Below are 19,341 nucleotides of genomic sequence, written 5' to 3' on the forward strand. Positions count from 1 at the left end.
CCCATGGCACCAGCCGTCTCTCAGGCTGGAGGAGGAGCACAGACCACTGCTACTCATACTCTGGAGCAGATGGCTCCCCAGTTTCAGACTCCAGTAGCTCAGCCAGTCAGAGTAGTTCAGTCGATTATTGCGACACAGGCCGGAGATGGTCCAGCTATGTCTTCTGAGGCTTTATGGAGATTGGACAAGTTCACCAAGCTCTTTCCAGTTCACTTCAGTGGTGCTTCTTCAGAGGATCCCAGGAGTATCTTGACAGTTTTCACGAGGTTCTACGGAACATGGGTATAGTGGAGACTAATGGGGTCGATTTTGCTGCATTTCAGATGATTGGTTTCGCCAAGAAATTGTGGAGAGATTATTTGTTGACCAGACCAGTTAGGTCACCTGCTCTTACTTGGGACCAGTTCTCTCAGATCTTCCTAGAGAAATTTCTCCCTATCACATTGAGAGAGGAGCATCGCCGTCAGTTCGAGCGTCTCCCGCAGGGCAGTATGACTGTTACTCAATATGAGACCCGTTTTTGTGGATTTGGCCCATAATACTCTTATTCTACATCCTACCGAGAGAGAGAGGGTGAGGATGTTTATTGAGGGACTTGCTCAGCCTATCATATTGCAGATGGCTAAGGAGACTGTGAGTGAGATTTCTTTTTAGGAGGCCGCCAATGTCGCCGGGCAAGTCGAGGTGGTTCTTGCTCAGGGAGGTCAGGGGTCTGACAAGAGACCTCGTCATTCCGGTGGGTTTAGTGGTGCCTCATCTGGAGACAAGGGTAATTTTGGTAGAGGCAATCCTCCCAGCCCGTTTCATTCAGCGCTTCAGGCATACCACAATGTTTTAGGGAGTCATGGTCCTTATGTGCCTTATTTCGACCAGCTAGCCTACAGTACACCACCAGCTCCTATTAGTGCACCTCCGCTCCAGAGTTTTCAGGGTGGTTACTCAGGTCGACAGGGTCAGTTCTAGGGTCAGCAGTCACAGCAACCGAGGTCCTATTATACTTGTGGTTATCCGAGGCACATTGCTAGATTTTGCCCTCGTGCATCGAGCAGTTCACAGCATTAGGGTTCTCGTGCCATGGTCCCGACACCGGGTGCTTCACCGCCCGCTGAGCCAGCTAGAGGTAGGGGTCAAGCAGCCAAGGGCGGTGGTCAGACCATTAGAGGTAGAGGTCAGGCCGCTAGAGGTAGAGGCCAGCCAGCTAGGGCCCATCCTAGAGATGTAGTTTAGAGTGGTGGGCCCTAGCCCCGATGTTATGCTTTTCCATCCAGGCCAGAGGCTGAGTCATATGACGTTGTTATCATAGATATTGTTTCAGTTTGCAGCAGATATGCTTCAGTTCTATTTGATCCGAGTTCTACTTACTCCTATGTGTCATCCTATTTTGCTTCATATTTGGTTGTGCCTCGTGATTCTTTGAGTACTCTTGTGTATGTGTCCACACTTGTGGGGGATGCTATTATTGTAGATCGTGTTTATCGTTCGTGTGTGGTCACCATTAGGAGTCTTGAGACTAGTGTAGATCATTTACTTCTCGATATGGTCGATTTTGATGTTATCTTGGGTATGGATTGGCTGTCACCTTATCATGTTATATTGGATTATCACGCCAAGACGGTGACCTTAGCCTTGTCGGGGTTGCCTCGATTAGAGTGGAGAGGGACTCATGGCCATTCTACTAGCAGGGTTATCTCTTATGTGAAGGCTCGGCGTATGGTCGAGAAAGGGTGTCTAGCTTATTTGGCTTATGTTCGCGATTCTAGTGCGAAGGTTCCTTCCATGGATTCAGTACCAGTTATTCGTGGGTTTCTAGAGGTATTTCCTGCAGACCTGTCGGGGATGCCATCCGACAGGAATATTGACTTCTGTATTGATTTGGCTCCGGGCACTCAACCCATTTCTATTCCGCCTTACCGTATGGCCCCGCCAGAGTTGAAAGAGATGAAGGAGCAGTTGCAATATTTGCTTGATAAGGGCTTCATTAGACCTAGTATCTCACCCTGGGGTGCGCCCATGTTGTTTGTAAAGAAGAAAGATGGATCGATGAGGATGTGCATAGATTACTGGCAATTGAACAGAGTCACCATCAAGAACAAGTATCCGTTGTCGAGGATTGATGACTTATTTGATCAGCTTCAGGGTGCTAAGGTGTTTTCAAATATTGATTTGAGATCTAGCTACCATCAGTTGAGGATTAGGGCATCCGATGTCCCTAAGACAGCTTTTCGAACTCGGTACGGGAATTATGAGTTTCTAGTGATGTCATTTAGGCTGACAAATGCCCCAACAACGTTTATGGATTTGATGAACCGGGTGTTCAAGCCCTATCTGGACTCTTTTGTGATTGTGTTTGTTGATGAAATCTTGATCTACTCCTGTAGTCGAGAGGAGCACGAGCAACATCTTCGGATTGTACTTCAGACTCTGAGAGCCAGCCAGTTATATGCTAAGTTTTTAAAGTGCGAGTTTTGGTTGGACTCAGTCGCCTTCTTGGGGCACGTTGTATCAGCAGAGGGTATTCAGGTAGACCCTAAGAAGATTAAGGCAGTTCAGAACTGGCCTAGACCCACTTCAGCCACGGAGATCTGGAGTTTCTTGGGGTTGGCGGGTTATTACTGTCGGTTTGTGGAGGGGTTTTCATCTATAGCAGCCCCATTGACCCGGTTGACCCAGAAGGGTGCCCTATTCAGATGGTCAGACGAGTGTGAGGCGAGCTTTCAATAGCTCAAGACGGCTTTGACTACAACGCTAGTATTAGTGTTGCCCACAAGTTCAGGATCTTATACGGTATATTGTGATGCGTCCCGTGTTGGGTTTGATGCGGTATTGATGCAGGAGGGTAGGGTGATTGCATATGCATCGCGGCAGTTGAAGGTTCATGAGAAGAATTACCTTGTTCATGATTTAGAGTTGACAACCATTATTCATGCGCTGAAGATTTGGAGGCACTACCTTTACGGTGTGTCGTGTGAGGTTTTCACAGACCATCAGAGCCTTCAGTATTTGTTCAAGCAAAAGGATCTCAATTTGAGGCAGATGATGTGGTTGGAGCTATTGAAAGACTATGATATCACCATCTTGTATCATCCCGAGAAGGCCAATGTGGTGGCCGATGCCCTGAGTAGAAAGGCAGCGAGTATGGGCAGCCTTGCGTTCATTCCAGTTGTTGAGAGACCGCTTGCATTAGATGTTCAAGATTTGGCCAATCAGTTCGTGAGATTGGATGTTTCCGAGACCAGTCGTGTCCTAGCTTGTACAGTCGCTCGGTCTTCCTTGTTTGAGCGCATCAGGGAGCGGTAGTATACCGACCCTTATTTGCTTGTCCTTAAGAACACAGTGCGGCACGGTGGTTCCAAGCAGGTTACTGTTGGAGATGATGGAGTTTTGAGGATGCATGGTCTTGTTTGTGTGCCTAATGTGGATGGAATTCGTGAGTTGATTCTTGAGGAAGCTTACAGTTCCCGGTATTCTATTTATCCGGGTGCCGCCAAGATGTATCAGGACTTGCGGCAACATTATTGGTGGAGGAGAATGAAGAAGGGCATAGTTGCATATGTAGCTCGGTGTCTAAATTATCAGAAAGTAAAGTGTGAGCATCAGAGACCTGGTGGTTTGCATCAGAAGTTAGAGATTCCTGAGTGGAAGTGGGAGCATATCATTATGGATTTCGTTGTTGGACTCCCACAGACTCAGAGGAAGTTCGATACCGTTCGGGTCATTGTGGATAGGCTGACTAAGTCAGCGCATTTCATTCCTGTGGCAGTTACCTATTCTTCGGAGTGGTTAGCAGAGATTTATATCCGCGAGATCATCCGTCTTCACGGTGTGCCCGTGTCTATCATTTCTGACCGAGGTACACAGTTCACCTCGCACTTCTGGAGGTCATTACAACGTGAGTTGGGTACGCTGGTTGAGTTGAGCACATCATTTTATCCTCAGACGGATAGACAGTCCGAGCGCACTATTCAGATATTGGAGAATATGTTCCGCGCATGTGTTATAGACTTCGGAGGATCATGGGATCAGTTCTTGCCCCATACAGAGTTCGCCTACAACAACAACTACTAGTCGAGCATTCAGATGGCTCCCTATGAGGCATTATACGGTAGGCGGTGCCGGTCGCCAGTTGGGTGGTTCGAGACAGAGAGGCTCAGTTGTTGGGTACAAATCTAGTACAAGATGCCTTGGATAAGGTCAAGATTATTCAGGATAGACTTTGCACAGCTCAGTCCAGGCAAAAGAGTTATGCCGACCGTAGAGTTTGTGATGCTGCATTCATGTTCAGGAAGAGAGTGTTGCTCCGGTATCACCCATGAAGGGTGTCATGAGGTTCGGAAATAAGGGTAAGTTGAGCGCTAGGTATATCAGACCTTTTAAGATTCTCGAGAGAGTGGGAGAGGTGGCTTACAGGCTTATGTTGCCACTGGGGTTATCAGCAGTTCATCCGGTGTTCCATGTGTCCATGCTCTAGAAGTATCACGGCAATACGTCCCATGTATTATATTTCAGCTCTGTCCAGCTGGACAAGGATTTGACTTACGAGGAGGAGCCGATGGCTATTTTAGCCCGGCACGTTCGTTAGTTGAGGTCGAAGAGTTATCCTTCAGTTCGAGTGCAGTGGAGAGGTCAGCCCGTCGAGGCAGCTACCTGGGATTCCAAGTCAGAAATTCGGAGTAGATATCCCCACCTTTTCACTAGTTCAGGTACTTTTCTATGTCCATTCGAGGACGAACGGTTGTTTAAGAGGTGGAGAATGTGATGACCCGAATGGTCATCTTATGTGTTAGAACCTAATTCTGTGCTTTTAAGCTTCAAACACCTTATTTTATCCTTCCTCGAGTTGCGTGCGTAGTCCGGGCTTGTTTCCGGAAAGCTGTTATGTTAAAAATTGAAAAACAATAAGAATTTTTGCCTAAAAACTTCATTTGAGTTGACTTTGGTCAATATTTTAAGTAAACAGACCCGGATTCATGTTTTGACAGTCCCGGTGGGTCCGTACCGTGATTTGAAACTTGGGCTTATGCCCAAAATCGAATTCGAAAGTCCCTCGCCCGAGATATCGGACTTTGTAAAAATATGCAAGTTAAAGCCTTAATGAATTGAAAATGTTTGACCAAAGCTTGAGTTTTTGGATAACGGGTCCGTATTTTGGTTCCAAAACCCGGTATAGGTCCAATACTATATTTATGACTTGTCTGTCAAATTTGGTGAGAAACGGAGTTGGTTTGACGTGATTCGGACGTCCAGTTGTTAATATAGAAGTTTCAAAATTTTCTTGAAAGTTTTATTTGATTTGGTGTTCAATTCGTAGTTCTAGGTGTTATTTTGGCGATTTGATCGCGCGAGCAAGGTCTTATGATTTTTAGACTTATGTGCATAGTTGGTTTAGATCCCCAAGGGCTCGAGTGAGTTTCGGATAGGCTACGGAGTGGTTTGAACTTAGAAAATCATAGCTGGTGTATCAGATCTGCAGACTTCACATTTGCGAGGTTTGGCTCGCAAATGCGAGCCTCGCATTTGCGAAGAGACCATCGCATTTGCGAGTAGTGGGCTGGGGGTGGACCTTCGCATTTGCAAAGTTTTGGGTCGCATTTGCGATGCTCACAGTCCGCATTTGTGAACATCCTGTTCGCATTTGCGAAGGCAGCGGAGATGGAGGAGCTTCGCATTTGCGGGGTTCGCAATTGTGAATCCCTGGTCGCATTTGCAACATCTGTAGTTGTGTAAAACTTAAGTTAGACGGGATTTTTGGTTCATTCTTCAAATTTTCAAACTCAAGAACCCTAGAGGCGATTTTCCAAAGAGCTTTTTTTCCAAAAAACATTGGTAAGTGATTCTAAGCTAGTTTCTTTCAATCTTTCACTATTTTTCATAAGATTTCAACCTAAAATCTAGAGTTTTCATGGTGAAAATTGGGGAGTTTGGGTAGAATTAGGAATTTTTGAAAAATAGGGATTTAGACCTCAAAATTGAGGTCGGATTCCAAAACAAATTACATAACCAGACTCGGGGTGAATGGGTAATCGGGTTTTGGTCCGAATTTCATGTTTGGACCAAGCGAGCTCGGGTGTTGACTTTTTCAATAATGACCTAAATTGAATTCTTTACAATCATGGGTAGTTTTAAGGCTTAAACTGAATCGTTTGGTTGGTAATTTTCTAGATTCTATTGGTTCGGAGGCTTGTGTGAAGGGAAAGTCGTGGTTGAGCTTTGAGTTTGGTCGTTGGAGCAAGGTAAGTGTCGTGGTTAACCTTGACTTGAGGGAATAAGACCTGTTTATCTATTTGCTACATGTTTAGATGTTGGGTACAACGTATATGTGAGGTGACGAGTACTTATGCGTCGTTGTCGGGTTAAAACATGCGAGTGGGACTTGGTTTCTTGTAATTATTGCCTTCTTTGATCATGTTATCCATGTTTAGGGATCTTTGGTGATAATTGAGTATTGATTTCAAAGTTAAGGTTGGTATTGTGGAATCAAATGTTGAAGTAAGACTTTTCTATTGATAACCATTTCTATTGATTTATACGGTGAGAATGAGAGTAAAAGCACGGAGGGTGATGCCGTGCCATATGGTGAGAGTAAAAGCACGAAGGGTGATGTCGTGCCGTTTCTATTGATTTATATGGTGAGGTTGAGAGTAAAAGCACGAAGGATGATAACATGCATTTTCTTTTACTGTGTTTACTGATTCTTATTGGTTCAAGGTATAATGGTTGCTCAAGTTATCATTACTAATGTGATTCTCTATCTTGTATTCCCCTCAGTATGTTCCCCCTCCCTATATTACTTGTCTAGCTTTTACTTGCCGTTAATTTTTGTATATATGTTGTTATTTGCACAGGTTTAATATGTGAGTGTCTGGTCTTAGCCTCGTCACTACTTCGTCGAAGTTAGGCTCGACACTTACGAGTACATTGGGTCAGTTGTACTCATACTATACTCTGCACTTCTTGTGCAGATTTTAGAATCGGCCCTAGCTGATTGAGAGGTTAGCTGTTGGATTTGCTGTAAGGAGACCCAAGGTAGATCTGCTGGCGTCCGTAGACCCTGGAGTCTCTTCCTAGTTTTATCATTTACTGTTTTCTTACTTCAAAATAGTGTATTTTTTCTTTTCAGACTCTGTTTGTAGCAAATCATAGTAGCTTGTGAGTTGTGACTCGAGATCCTAAACGTTTCATATAACAACAACAACAACAACAACAACAACAACAACAACAATAACAACAACCTAGTATAATCCCACTAGTGGGGTCTGGGGAGGGTAGTGTGTACGCAGACCTTACCCCTACCATGAGGTAGAGAGGCTGTTTCCAATAGACCCTCGACATCTTTCCCTCCAAGAACTCCCCACCTTGCTCTTGGGGTGACTCGAACTCACAACCTCTTGGTTGGAAGTGGAGGTTGTTTACCATCATAGCAACCCCTTTTGTCAACCTATCAGAGCAAACGTTTGATATAGTATGGGTTATATTATTCCGCAAAGCTGTTCTAGATTCTGTTTTAGCATAATTGTTCTTATTACTGAAATTTGGTAAATTTGGCATTACTATTCTCTAACGTTGGCTTGCCTAGCAAGTGAATTGTTAGGCGCCATCACGGTCCTGATGGTTGGAATTCCTAGTCGTTACATATAGTGGAATGGTTGTTTGCCAAGCAGGATTCAAGGCTGTTTCCTCATAAGATCCTGGCTCACTATCATCGCAAACACTTTGCACAAGTTGCTAACTATAAGGGACCAACGAAGTGAAAGGGACATGACGATGTTTGGAGAAAAGAGTATTGAAAAAATAAGGAGAATCTGAGTTAGATGCAGTGGCAGAAGAAGATGAAGTAGATGGAGGGTGAACAATATGATGTAGATTAGGCAAAGAACATACATAGTCTTTTAAATGCACAAGTAAATGATGTTCCCTAGTGGACCTTCTAGGTACATGATTATTCTAAATTTCGGGTGTTGAATAAATTACAGGGGGTTCCAAGGATGAAGAGTGGCGGGGGGGGGGGGGGTGATACTGTTGGAGTATCTGCATGTGAGGTTATACTGAAGGTGTGAACTATATCTCTTAGTGGTCTAGACATACAATCAGTTGAATGTGGTTTAGGAGGTGTCACATCTACTGTAAGAGGGACAAAGTTAAGCACTAAGGGAAAAGAAGAGGAGGAATCAGGTGGGATGGCAAAGGGGAAGATGTGTTAATGGAAGATCATATCTCTAGAGACAAAATTTTTTCTAGAGGCCAGATTCAGAACCTTATATCCTTTAGTCTCATAAGGGCACCCCACAAAGACATGAGGAGTGGTACTAGGCTCAAATTTATCTTTATGAACTTTGGGTGTAGTAGGAAAGGGCGCCCAAGGCAGGGGACCGACGATGCTCATCCCCCATTTCATGAATGGCCAGGGTGATAAGACCGAATGTAGCGGCTCCCTGGGCTGGCGGATCATCGGAACATGCCTCTCAAACTCGTCGCATTTTCGTACGAAACTCCTTTGCGTCTTTTTCTATATCGATCCAGTAATATCTGGCTCTGATTATCATCCGAACTAATGACTCGGCTCCCGAATGGTTCCGCAGGTGCCCTCGTGGACTTCTCTCAAAATGTACCCGGTGTCTCCCTGCCCCAAAAATATGGCAAGTGGGCTATCAAATGATCTTCTAAATAGGGTACCGTCTTCGAACAAGCTGAATCGGGTTGCTTTCGTATGCAACACTCTCGATTCTTTAGGATCCGAGGGAAGTTTTCCGGTCTTCAAGTAATATATGTACTTGTTTCTCCAGTCCCACGTTAAGCTTGTCGAATTTATCTCGGCGTGGCCTTCCTCTACTACCGATTTCATGAGTTGTACGACCATTCCCGAGTTGAATTCATCGTCGTCGACCGACAATCCCAAGTTAGCAAGAGCATCGGCCTGGCTGTTTTGATCCCGAGGTACATGTTGTAACGTTCATTCCCTAAACCGATGTAGCGTTACATGTAGTTTATCCAGGTATCTTCGCATTCGTTCTTCTTTGACTTCAAACATTCCATTGACTTGATTCACCACGAGAAGAGAATCACATTTAGCTTCGACCACCTCGGCCCCCAAGCTTTTAGCCAGTTCAAGACCTGCAATCATGACCTCATATCCGGCCTTGTTGTTTGTCAATTTTACAGTTCTAATAGATTGTCTAACTACATTACCTGTCGGTGGTTTCAACACGATGTCAAGTCCGGACCCATTTGCGTTCGAGGCACCATCCGTAAAGAGGGTCCAGATTCTGGAAGAGGTCCTCGAGTTCAATAGCAGCTCCTTTTCGACCTCAAGAACTAGGGCCGACGTGAAGTCGACCACGAAGTCCGCTAAAATTTATGATTTGATGGTGGTTCAGGGTCGATATTCGATGTCATACCCGCTGATCTCCACGGCCTATTTAGCCAATCGTCCCGAGAGCTCGGGTTTATGCATTATGTTTCTCAAGGGGTAAGTAGTCACAACACATATAGAGGCACTTAGCAAAGCGAGCGCCAATTTTTCTAGGTGGGGATACCTAGTTTCGGCCTCGCATGGAGTTCTGCTAACATAATGGATAGGAAATTACGTACCTTCCTCTTCTGGGACTAGGACTCCATTTACCGCTACCTCAGATACCGCTAGGTACAGGTACAACTGTTCGTCTGCCTTCGGAGTATGAAGAAAAGGCGGGCTTGAGAGGTACCGCTTAAGTTCCTCCAGGGCATGTTGGCACTTAGGGGTCCACGAGAAGTTATTCTTCTTCTTTAACAGTGAAAAGAAACGATGGCTCTTATCGGAGGACCTCGAGATGAATCAACCCAAAGCGGTTATGCGTCCGATCAACCTTTGTACGGCCTTGACGCTATCTATGAAACTGATGTCCTCGATGGACTTGATCTTATCGGGATTAATCTCGATTCCTCGGTTGGACACCATGAACCCAAAGAATTTTCCGGACCCGACTCCGAATGCGCATTTCTCCGGGTTCAGCTTCATGTTGTACTTCTTCAATATGTTGAAGGTTTCCTGCAAATGTTTCAAATGGTCCTCTGCTCGTAGGGACTTAACTAACATATCGTCAATGTAAACCTCCATCGATTATCCTATTTGTTCTTCGATTATTCGATTTACTAAGTGTTGGTAAGTGGCACTAGCGTTTTTTAGTCCGAATGGCATTACATTATAGTAGTTACTACCATATTTAGTGATGAGGGACGTTTTTTCCTGGTCGTTCAGGTCCATCCAAATTTGGTTGTACCCGGAGTAGGCATCGAGAAAACTGAGCATCTCGTGGCCAGCCGTTGCATCGATCAAGCGATCGATGTTTGGCAGGGGGACAGAGTCCTTGGGTCATGCCTTGTTCAAATCTTTATAGTCTACACACATTCTTAATGTATCTCTATTTTTAGGGACTACTACTACGTTTACTAACCAATTAGGATACTTAACCTCCCAGATAGACCCTATTTTAAGGAGTTTAGATACCTCGTCCTTGATGAATGCATGATTGACTTCGGACTTAGGCCTCCTTTTCTGCTTGACCTTATGGAATTTCGGATCCAGGCTCAGCTTGTGAGTGGTTATCTCTGGTGAAATCCCTGTCATATCGAGATGGGACTAAGCGAAACAATTTATGTTAGCTATAAGGAATTGAATGAGTTTTTTTCTGAGCTCGTGGCTTAACCCGGTGCCTAGGTGTACCTTACGATCATGCAGGTGCCCGATCAATATGACTTGTTCCATTTCTTCGATTGTTGATTTGGTGGCGTCGAAATCATTGGGGACTATGAAAGATCTGGGAACTCCATAGTCATCGTCTTCATACATCCCCTACTTCTCCGGTTCCATCGAGACATGTATCGGTAATTGATATTTGGTCCCGTCTTTGACCATTGGGTTCAGACCTTTCGATGTCGAAAGTGCGGATACCAGGATCACCTCGTCTATCGCGAACATCTCCTTTGTGGCCGGTTGTTCTCCGTAAACTATTTTAACTCCTCCAGGTGTTGGGAATTTCAGCACCTGGTGTAGTATCGAGGGTATTGCCCTCATGTTGTGAATCCACTTTCTACGACTCCATTTTGTTGAGGAGTATAGGGGCATGTTTTCTGATGAACTATACCTTTGGACTGAAAGAATGATAAGGCTTCCATATTGACAAATTCTGAACCATTATCTTATCTGAGGTACTTGACACTGGATTTGAAGTGGGTTTCATCTAAGGATATGAAGCTTTTGATGACTTGTAAGGCATTGCTCTTACTGCTCAAGAGGTGGGTCCAAGTGGCAATGCTATGATCATCTACCAGGGTGAGGAAATATTTCTAATTATCATAAGTAGCAATGTGGTGGGATCCCCAGAGGTCTACATGAATAAGTTCAAAAATGGAAGTGGTAGTGCTAGTCCTATGAGGGAATGCAAGTCTAGGTTGTCTAGCCATAGGACAAATGGAGCAAAGGAAAGGTTGTTTGGTTGAGAACTGAACAGGAATGGATGATACCTCCCTCATTTTGACAAAGGGCACATGGCCTAATCTGTAATGCCACAACATGTCATCTTGATTCTTATCAGACAAGAAAGAATGTGAGGAAATGCACTAAGTTTTATTACTAGTGAAATTATTTACAAATGATTGTGAATTGCAAATGGGAACATTTACAGATGATTCATGATGTTGACAGTGCAAACTATTTATATCAGAAGATTTAGACAAAATAGAATAGGAAACAGGTAAAGGAACATGTAAGGAAGAGCATGAATTCTTCAGACAACTTGAACATAAGAGGTATAAGCCATCCTTGACCTTACCAATCTCCAGAGGCCTCTTCATTGAAGGGGCCTACAGTAGACAAAGAAAGTCAGAGAAAGCAACCAAACCTTTAAGTTGAGAAGCTAAAGAGTGAATTGAAATAAGTTTGTACTTGAAGGATGGAACATAGAGAACTCTATGTAGAACAATGTTTAATGCTAATGTGACAGTTACAATTTATGTAACCTTGATTCTATAGCCATTTGGCAGTGTAATTAACATAGGATACACTAAGGTTTTATTGTGAGTGAGTAAGGATTTGTTAAAGGTCATATGGTTAGAGGCCCCAGAGTCTAGGATCCAAATGTCAGCCTTTGATTTAAAGCATTTACATGAGAGTAGGACAAAATCAACAGAGAGAACATAAGCGGAACAAGCAAAAATACCTGCAAAGTTCACAGCTCCACCAGTCACATTGTTGTCTGAATTATCTCATCCAGTGTTGGTCTGAAAGTGCTGAAGCAAAGTCACAAACTGTCCATATTGCTCTCTAGTGAGACTCACATTAGAGTTGCTACCTTGAGCTTGTGTTTCTTCATCTTTCATACAAAATGCATCGACTGGAGTACTGTGTACATTAGCTGCAGTCTTTTTGCCTTTATTGTACTTAGGATTCTGATTAAAATCCTACGGATAGCGATGGATCTTGAAGCATTTGTCTTTAGTGTGGCCAGCACGTTTGCAGTGATCACAGAAGGGGTGAGGTTTAGTACTTGTGGAGGAATGGTTGGTTGGAGAATAATTGGTTTTTGAAATTATTATGCATAGGTGTTCTATTGTTGAAATTATTGTGCGCATGTACATTAACATTCAAGGAGGAAGAATCGAGCATGAGTTGATTATATGGCTTCACTTCTCTTTGCTTTTCCTCCTGAATGAGCAAAGAGAAGGCATGTGCCATATAAGGTAATAGATTCATCATGGGTATACAACCTCGCATTGTGGTGTACAATTCGTTTAATCTCATGAGGAATTGGATAAGTCTTCTATCTTGTTCAGCCTTATGCATATTCTCCTTAGCCCCACAAGTGAACTGACAACTACATTATGACTTGGCATTTATCATGTTTAATTCCTCCATAAGCTTCTTTATTTTCATATAATATCCGGTAACATCGAGGACTCCCTGAGCTAAATCATTGATTTCCTTTTGGATTTGATACAACTTGGTGCCATTAGTCTGATCGTACCTATCTTCCAATTCCCTCCAAAGTTCAAAAGCATTGTTAGCGTACTCGACACAATCAACAATTTCCTTGCATAGAGAATTCAGGATCTATGAGATTACCATATCGTCGCACCTCTCCCACTGACAAAATTGCGGAGAATCTAGGTCTGGTCGTTTGTACTCACCAGTGATGAATCCTATTTTATTTTTGACTGAAAGGGCTCTAAGGATGCTTCTTCTCCAGGATCGGTATCCGACGCCGTTGAACGGAGTTATCATCAGCATCGCACCAGGATTATCCGATGGGTACATATAAAATGGGCAGCTCGGATTGACTCCAGGGTCAGTGTCGGCGACGTGGGTTGAAGCACTTGATTCAACTCTAGAATCATTGTTTGGATCAAGGATAGCCATGAGAAACAATATCGATTTGCTGAAAATGAAGCGAGAAGAAGAGAATGTCGGATCGGGAAAATTGGGGCAAAAATGGAGATGATGACTTTGACTCTATAATCCAAAAAATTGAGAGACAAATTGAAGAGAATAGCGAGTAGAATACCTCGCTCTGATACCATGTAAAACTATGGAAGTAACAGATGAGCAGAGCTCAAGCTTGAGCTCCAATGGTGGAACCTTAGAAGGTTCTCGAAGAAGAACAGGGAAATGAGAGAGACAGTTATGTGAAATGAACCGACTAAATTGTATTAATATCTCAACTGAGTATATATACACGTGCGAACTATTTATGACTAATATTAGTTGACTAATGCCATGCTAACACAATATATATACATGTGCGAACTATTTATGACTAATACTAGTTAACTAAGGCCATGCTAACACAATTAACTAACTACTAACAAACAATAAATATACAGATAATAAATACACTATCTCAATAAATGTGTATTTTCAAACTTCGAATTCAGTTTTGACAATATATATGTTCTGTTTTGTGAATGCGTATTTGCTGAAAATTAGAGCAAAATCTTCTAATTATGGAAGAGATAAAGAGTCGTGTTCTAATTTTGTAGGTTGAGATCTTTCAAGCGTGATACACGCTGATTTATTGCATTTTTCGTTTTTAAAAATATTTGTCCCGCGATTCTACCAACTCTGTATTCATTGATACAAGAAGTCGTAAGCGCACAAATACATAAAATACATGAGACTAGCAACGTAAGTTTTGCTACGAATAGAGAATATAAAAACTATAATTATATTACATAAATAGTGTCTAAACTATAGTGGTTTCTGAAAATTCCTCTTTTAAATTTATGGTTAGCTTTCAACTACTTTTCAAGCAATGACCATATTATAAACAGTAGCCCTAAAAGTGACTACCTGGTACGTATCATTTTTGCGTTAGGGTCCAATACAATATGGCCCAAACAAACTAGTTAGCCCTAGCCCAATAACTCCCCGGATTTCACCAACTCATCTTATACCCTAGAGTTCACTACAACAAAGAGTTCAAACATCCATACACCTAAGTTGCTTTGCTCCTCCCTCGCCGTCTAGCAGGAAAATGGTAAGCTACAGCCATTCATAGGCTCTTTTTCTCGACGATTTTGGATTTTGAGTTTAAAGTTTGATTGTGGGAAATTGGTTGCAGGCTCCAAAGAAAGGTGTAGCAGTAGCAGCAAAGAAGAAACCGGTTCAGGCGAAAGTGGTGAATCCACTGTTCGAGAAGCGGCCAAAGCAGTTTGGGATCGGTGGTGCATTGCCGCCCAAGAAGGATCTGACCCGTTTCGTGAGATGGCCTCAGGTTGTTCGTATCCAGAGGAAAAGGAGGATTCTTAAGCAGCGTTTGAAGGTTCCTCCTTCTCTTAACCAATTCTCAAAAACCCTTGACAAGAACCTTGGTATGTTTTGAACCCAACAGCTTTGTCTTTGTGTTAAGTCACTTGTTTGTATGCTGTCTATGTGATTACTGGCTCATGAAAAGTTGCTGCCTTTGCGCTTTTGCTATGTGCCTCATGTGAGATTGTATTCTCTCTGAAAATGCTGCTTTATTAGGCAAAATAACTTGAATTATAGAATAGTTGAGTCTTGCCTTCTGATTCTTGTTTTGAAAATTTTCAGTGTCCACTGGGCAAGACTTCGACACTGAAAATTTATACATATATACATTAACCATTATACATTTCTACAACTGTTTAGGCGAATACATCTACTTTACTCCATGAATTGTAACATGTAATATCAATGGCAAGTTTTCCGTTTAGGAATCAATAATGTCAAAACGAGGCTGTCTTAATTGAATGTTCTCTTTCTTTTTGATTAAGAACGACATCTTTAATATCTTAGCTGAAAATTTTGCATAAGATTTCTAGTCTGTTGCTTTATCTTTTCTAAATGAATTAATTTGCTCGCGCTATATTGGATGGTTCGTGTCTTTTTGACTAATTGGTCATCTGTAAAAGGAGTTGTATGGATGGTTGTCTTTTGCTTTTGGCATGTTCAAGTAGAGCTTTATGTGGTCTTTTGCTTTTGGCATGTTCAAGTAGAGCTTTATGTGGTCTTTGAACTTACTTTCTCATCCTTTTGTTTTTCTCTGTATTTTTACCTTGTCTCCTATTCGCTCACAAGGATAATGGATTAGTGTGTTATTTTGCTCATTCTCCGTATCGTTCTATTGGGGCAAATCTGCACTATCTTCAGTGTCACTCAATCTACCTAGATGTAGCACACTTTGCTCACCCTTCTCTTGCAACTTTTAGTATAATATATCGTACCTGACCTTAAGGTCACAAAAGAATTCTACTTTATTCTGCTTGTGCTTGCTGTTTGAAGTTTCATGACAGCTGAACTGACGTTTACAATTGCCTTTCTTTCGAATGTTCAGCCACCAACCTGTTCAAGATGCTACTGAAGTACAGGCCTGAAGACAAAGCTGCAAAGAAGGAGCGTCTCTTAAAAAGAGCTCAAGCTGAAGCAGAAGGGAAAACACCCGAGACTAAGAAACCCATTATTGTGAAATATGGTCTTAAGCACATAACCTACCTTATTGAGCAGGTTTGTTTTGGTGTAACAAAGCATTTGTAGTTTCCCAGTCGATCTTACTGTCAAATAACACAACTCTGTTGATGATACCACTCCAGAACAAAGCACAGTTGGTGGTTATTGCTCATGATGTGGACCCAATAGAGTTAGTCGTGTGGCTGCCAGCATTGTGCAGAAAGATGGAAATTCCGTACTGCATCGTGAAGGGAAAAGCACGTTTAGGATCGGTAAGGAACATGAGATGTGCATTTATATATGGCTATGCTTTCTTAATGGTATTAGATACTAATGATTGAGCATTGCTTTCAGATCGTGCACAAGAAAACTGCTTCGGCTCTATGCTTGACAACTGTGAAAAATGAAGATAAAATGGAGTTCAGCAGAATTTTGGAGGCAATCAAGGTATCTTATGTTAATAAATGATAAATTGGCTGCTTGTTTTCTTTGTAGTTATCTTTTTTTTTTTTGTGTGTAAAACTGTAAATCTATTGAGGGATTTATATTGATTTTTGTTATACTTTTTTCAGGCAAACTTCAATGACAAGTATGAGGAAAACAGAAAGAAATGGGGCGGTGGTGTCATGGGATCCAAATCACAAGCCAGAACCAAGGCGAAAGAGAGGGTTCTCGCCAAGGAAGCAGCACAGAGAATGAACTAGAGCTTCTATTTTATGTTGCTGTTTGGGTTAGACCTACAAATTTTGTGTTTTTGATTCGCATGCTTGAGCGATGTTAGAGATCCTACGTGGATTAGACTTATATTTTCTTTGTTTTACATATTTATGTTTCTATGCAAAAGACTTGTCTAATTTTTCGGTTTTCGGAATAGATGGTTGGTTGAGTTGGTTATGTACGAGGATAAAATGGGAAGGCTCTTCCATTCACTAGGTGCTTATTCTTCTGATAAAGTTTACTCTACCTTGTCCTCTACTCATCAAAGTACTTCATTATATTATCACCGAGCCTTCAACTTTTTCTCTATATAAACCAGCCTTATTAGAAGTGGGTTGTGGCATTGTGAAGCGAGTCTGTTTGGAGAGAGGAATCTAGCTATTCAGTATTTGACTATTTGTGCCGATGGAAGATAACTTGAGTTGGTTCCAAACTCCAAATGCCATCATCAACAAAGAGATAACTTAAGTTGGTCCAAACTCCAGATACCATCATCAACTAGAAAGAACATGAGTCTATTAGGAAAATGCCACTTTCACCTTTCTAAAACCTTTCTGCATTTATTTATTTTTAAACTTATCATAAAGAGAGCAACGAGAAAATCATGAAATTTCATGTAATACATTGTATCTTATAGTTAAAGCACACTGCAGCGGGCAGGTAAAAGAGTTGTATATACTCAAAAGAATCAGATTATTATAACGAAGCAACAATGTCCACTAGTTTCACAGTAGCAATAACCAACAGGCCAGAAGCATACCCACATTAAACCCCAAATGAAGAACACGCCTGCAACTCAAGCCAATAATCACCAAAAGGAGACTATCAATATTGAAAGGAATACTACATCTCCACAACAAACTCCCGTGCAAAACAAAATGAACAAGACACCAATTCAAACATTCCTAATACCAAGAATAACACTAATTTTGATTCACCATCCTATGTCCCAGAATCACCAGAGGGTGATAATATTCAGGAGATTTCCTCAAAAAACAAACTCACTCCTACCCTTGCAAATGATCAGTTTCAGATGGCACAACCTAACCTGCAAGTTATGCCTATTCAAATTGCTATACCTCCTAAAGAAAATGATCCTCCTGATCATATTAATGATATCACATCGGATGGGGAAGATGAATATGAGAGCATCAATGGGAACACATCAAGTGAAGAAGAAGAACCTGAAATAGGAAGCGCAGAGGAAGACAATGTTGAAGACCAAACTATTGACAGATTCAATCCTCAAGCTCTCTCTGACCTTGATGTTAGTAGAGAATTTGAAGAGATTACAGGTACCCATAACTTGTCTCCTAGAGGACAAGGATCATACAAAAGAGGTAAAAGCAGAGGGGGTGGTAATGCCCCTCTCACAAGGTCCAGAGCAAAGCTCACAGCCCCTACCCAAACTTTTCATGATTAATACAAGATTACAATCATATGGAATATTAGAGGCATTAAGAATGCCTTTGAAAGACTTAAATTTCTCAAACTTAGCAACAATCCCACTTTCATAGCTATCCTTGAACCCTTTGCTAGTATTGATAAGATTCAAAATACAAGAGAGCACTGGGTTTCTCTCAAGCTTTCTCCAACATCAATAGTAAAATTTGGATTTTTGCTCAAGATGATCTGAATTGTTCCATTGTAGATGACCAAGAACAAGTTCTTACATGTACATTGCATCTGAATAATGGTGAAGATGTTATGTTCTCTATTGTGTATGCCAAGACTAAATCTAATTTAAAAACTCCCCTTTGGGATGACTTAAACAGATTATCTGGCACTTCTTTACAGTGTGTTGTAGGAGACTTCAACTGCATTACTGAAGCACAAGAAAAAGAAGGGGGTGCTCCTCATAAACATCAAAAAGCCCTCCCTTTCATCAATTGCATTCTGGATTGTGACTTATTGGATTTATGATTTTCGGGGCACAAATTCACGTGGTGTAATGACTGGGCACCAGATATGGAAAAGACTGGATAGAGCTATGGTGAATCACAGGGCTAATAAACTCTCCAAATCATCAATCATTCACTTACCGAGAATTAACTCTGACCATGCTCCTTTACTTCTTAAAGTTGCAGCCCATAATACACCCCCGCTAAAGTACTTTAAGTTTCTGAACATATGAACTAAGCATGATGGTTTCAGAGAACTTATAAAAGAAGCTTGGGATACTCATATTGAGGGTAATCCCTACTGGAAATTCCATGAGAAAACTAAGATTTCAAGTTCTAAACTATCTGCTTGGCCTAGGAGTGCTAGGGGATATATTTGCAGATACTAAGGATCTTGAGAAGGAAATTGACGACTTAGAAGAACAGTCCATAGTGAACAACACTGAGCAACACAGATCTATTCTTAATCAGAAAAAAGCAGCACTTACAAGACACTTGAAAATTCAGCAGGCCTATTGGAAACAAACGGCAACATTCAATGGGCTAAAGAAGGAGATATGAATACCAGTTTCTTCCATGCCTCTGTCACCAGGAAAAGAAGAAGAATGACTATACAAAGGATCAAGAACGAAGATGACCAATGGATGGATGATGAAGATCAAATAGCTAATGAAGCTGTTAGATTTTTTGAAAACTTATTCAAGAAACCCCAAGAACAAACTAATTTGAGTTGCTTGGATTGCATACCCAACCTGATCACAGAACAAGACAATGAAAACCTCATCAAAA

The 19,341-nt window shown here is 41.9% G+C and overlaps 1 protein-coding gene across 1 annotated transcript; it reads left to right on the top strand.

The window, feature by feature from the left end:
- Window positions 1–14,375: 14,375 nt before the first annotated feature.
- LOC104112129 (large ribosomal subunit protein eL8y-like) lies at window positions 14,376–16,863 on the top strand. The gene is made up of 6 exons (XM_009621973.4): window positions 14,376–14,504; window positions 14,589–14,838; window positions 15,822–15,991; window positions 16,078–16,206; window positions 16,289–16,381; window positions 16,507–16,863. The coding sequence occupies exons 1-6, from the start codon at window positions 14,502–14,504 to the stop codon at window positions 16,636–16,638; spliced, it is 777 nt and encodes a 258-aa protein (XP_009620268.1). The 5' UTR covers window positions 14,376–14,501; the 3' UTR covers window positions 16,639–16,863.
- Window positions 16,864–19,341: the final 2,478 nt, after the last annotated feature.

The sequence above is a fragment of the Nicotiana tomentosiformis genome, chromosome 3, assembly GCF_000390325.3.
Source record: "Nicotiana tomentosiformis chromosome 3, ASM39032v3, whole genome shotgun sequence".
Lineage (NCBI taxonomy): Eukaryota > Viridiplantae > Streptophyta > Magnoliopsida > Solanales > Solanaceae > Nicotiana > Nicotiana tomentosiformis.

What these genes read in the sequence shown, in the direction of transcription:
- LOC104112129 (XM_009621973.4), top strand. An exon ending in AACCCTTGACAAGAACCTTG is followed by an intron (nt 14,839 to 15,821) that starts GTATGTTTTGAA and finishes TCGAATGTTCAG; the next exon opens with CCACCAACCTGTTCAAGATG. An exon ending in TAACCTACCTTATTGAGCAG is followed by an intron (nt 15,992 to 16,077) that starts GTTTGTTTTGGT and finishes ATACCACTCCAG; the next exon opens with AACAAAGCACAGTTGGTGGT.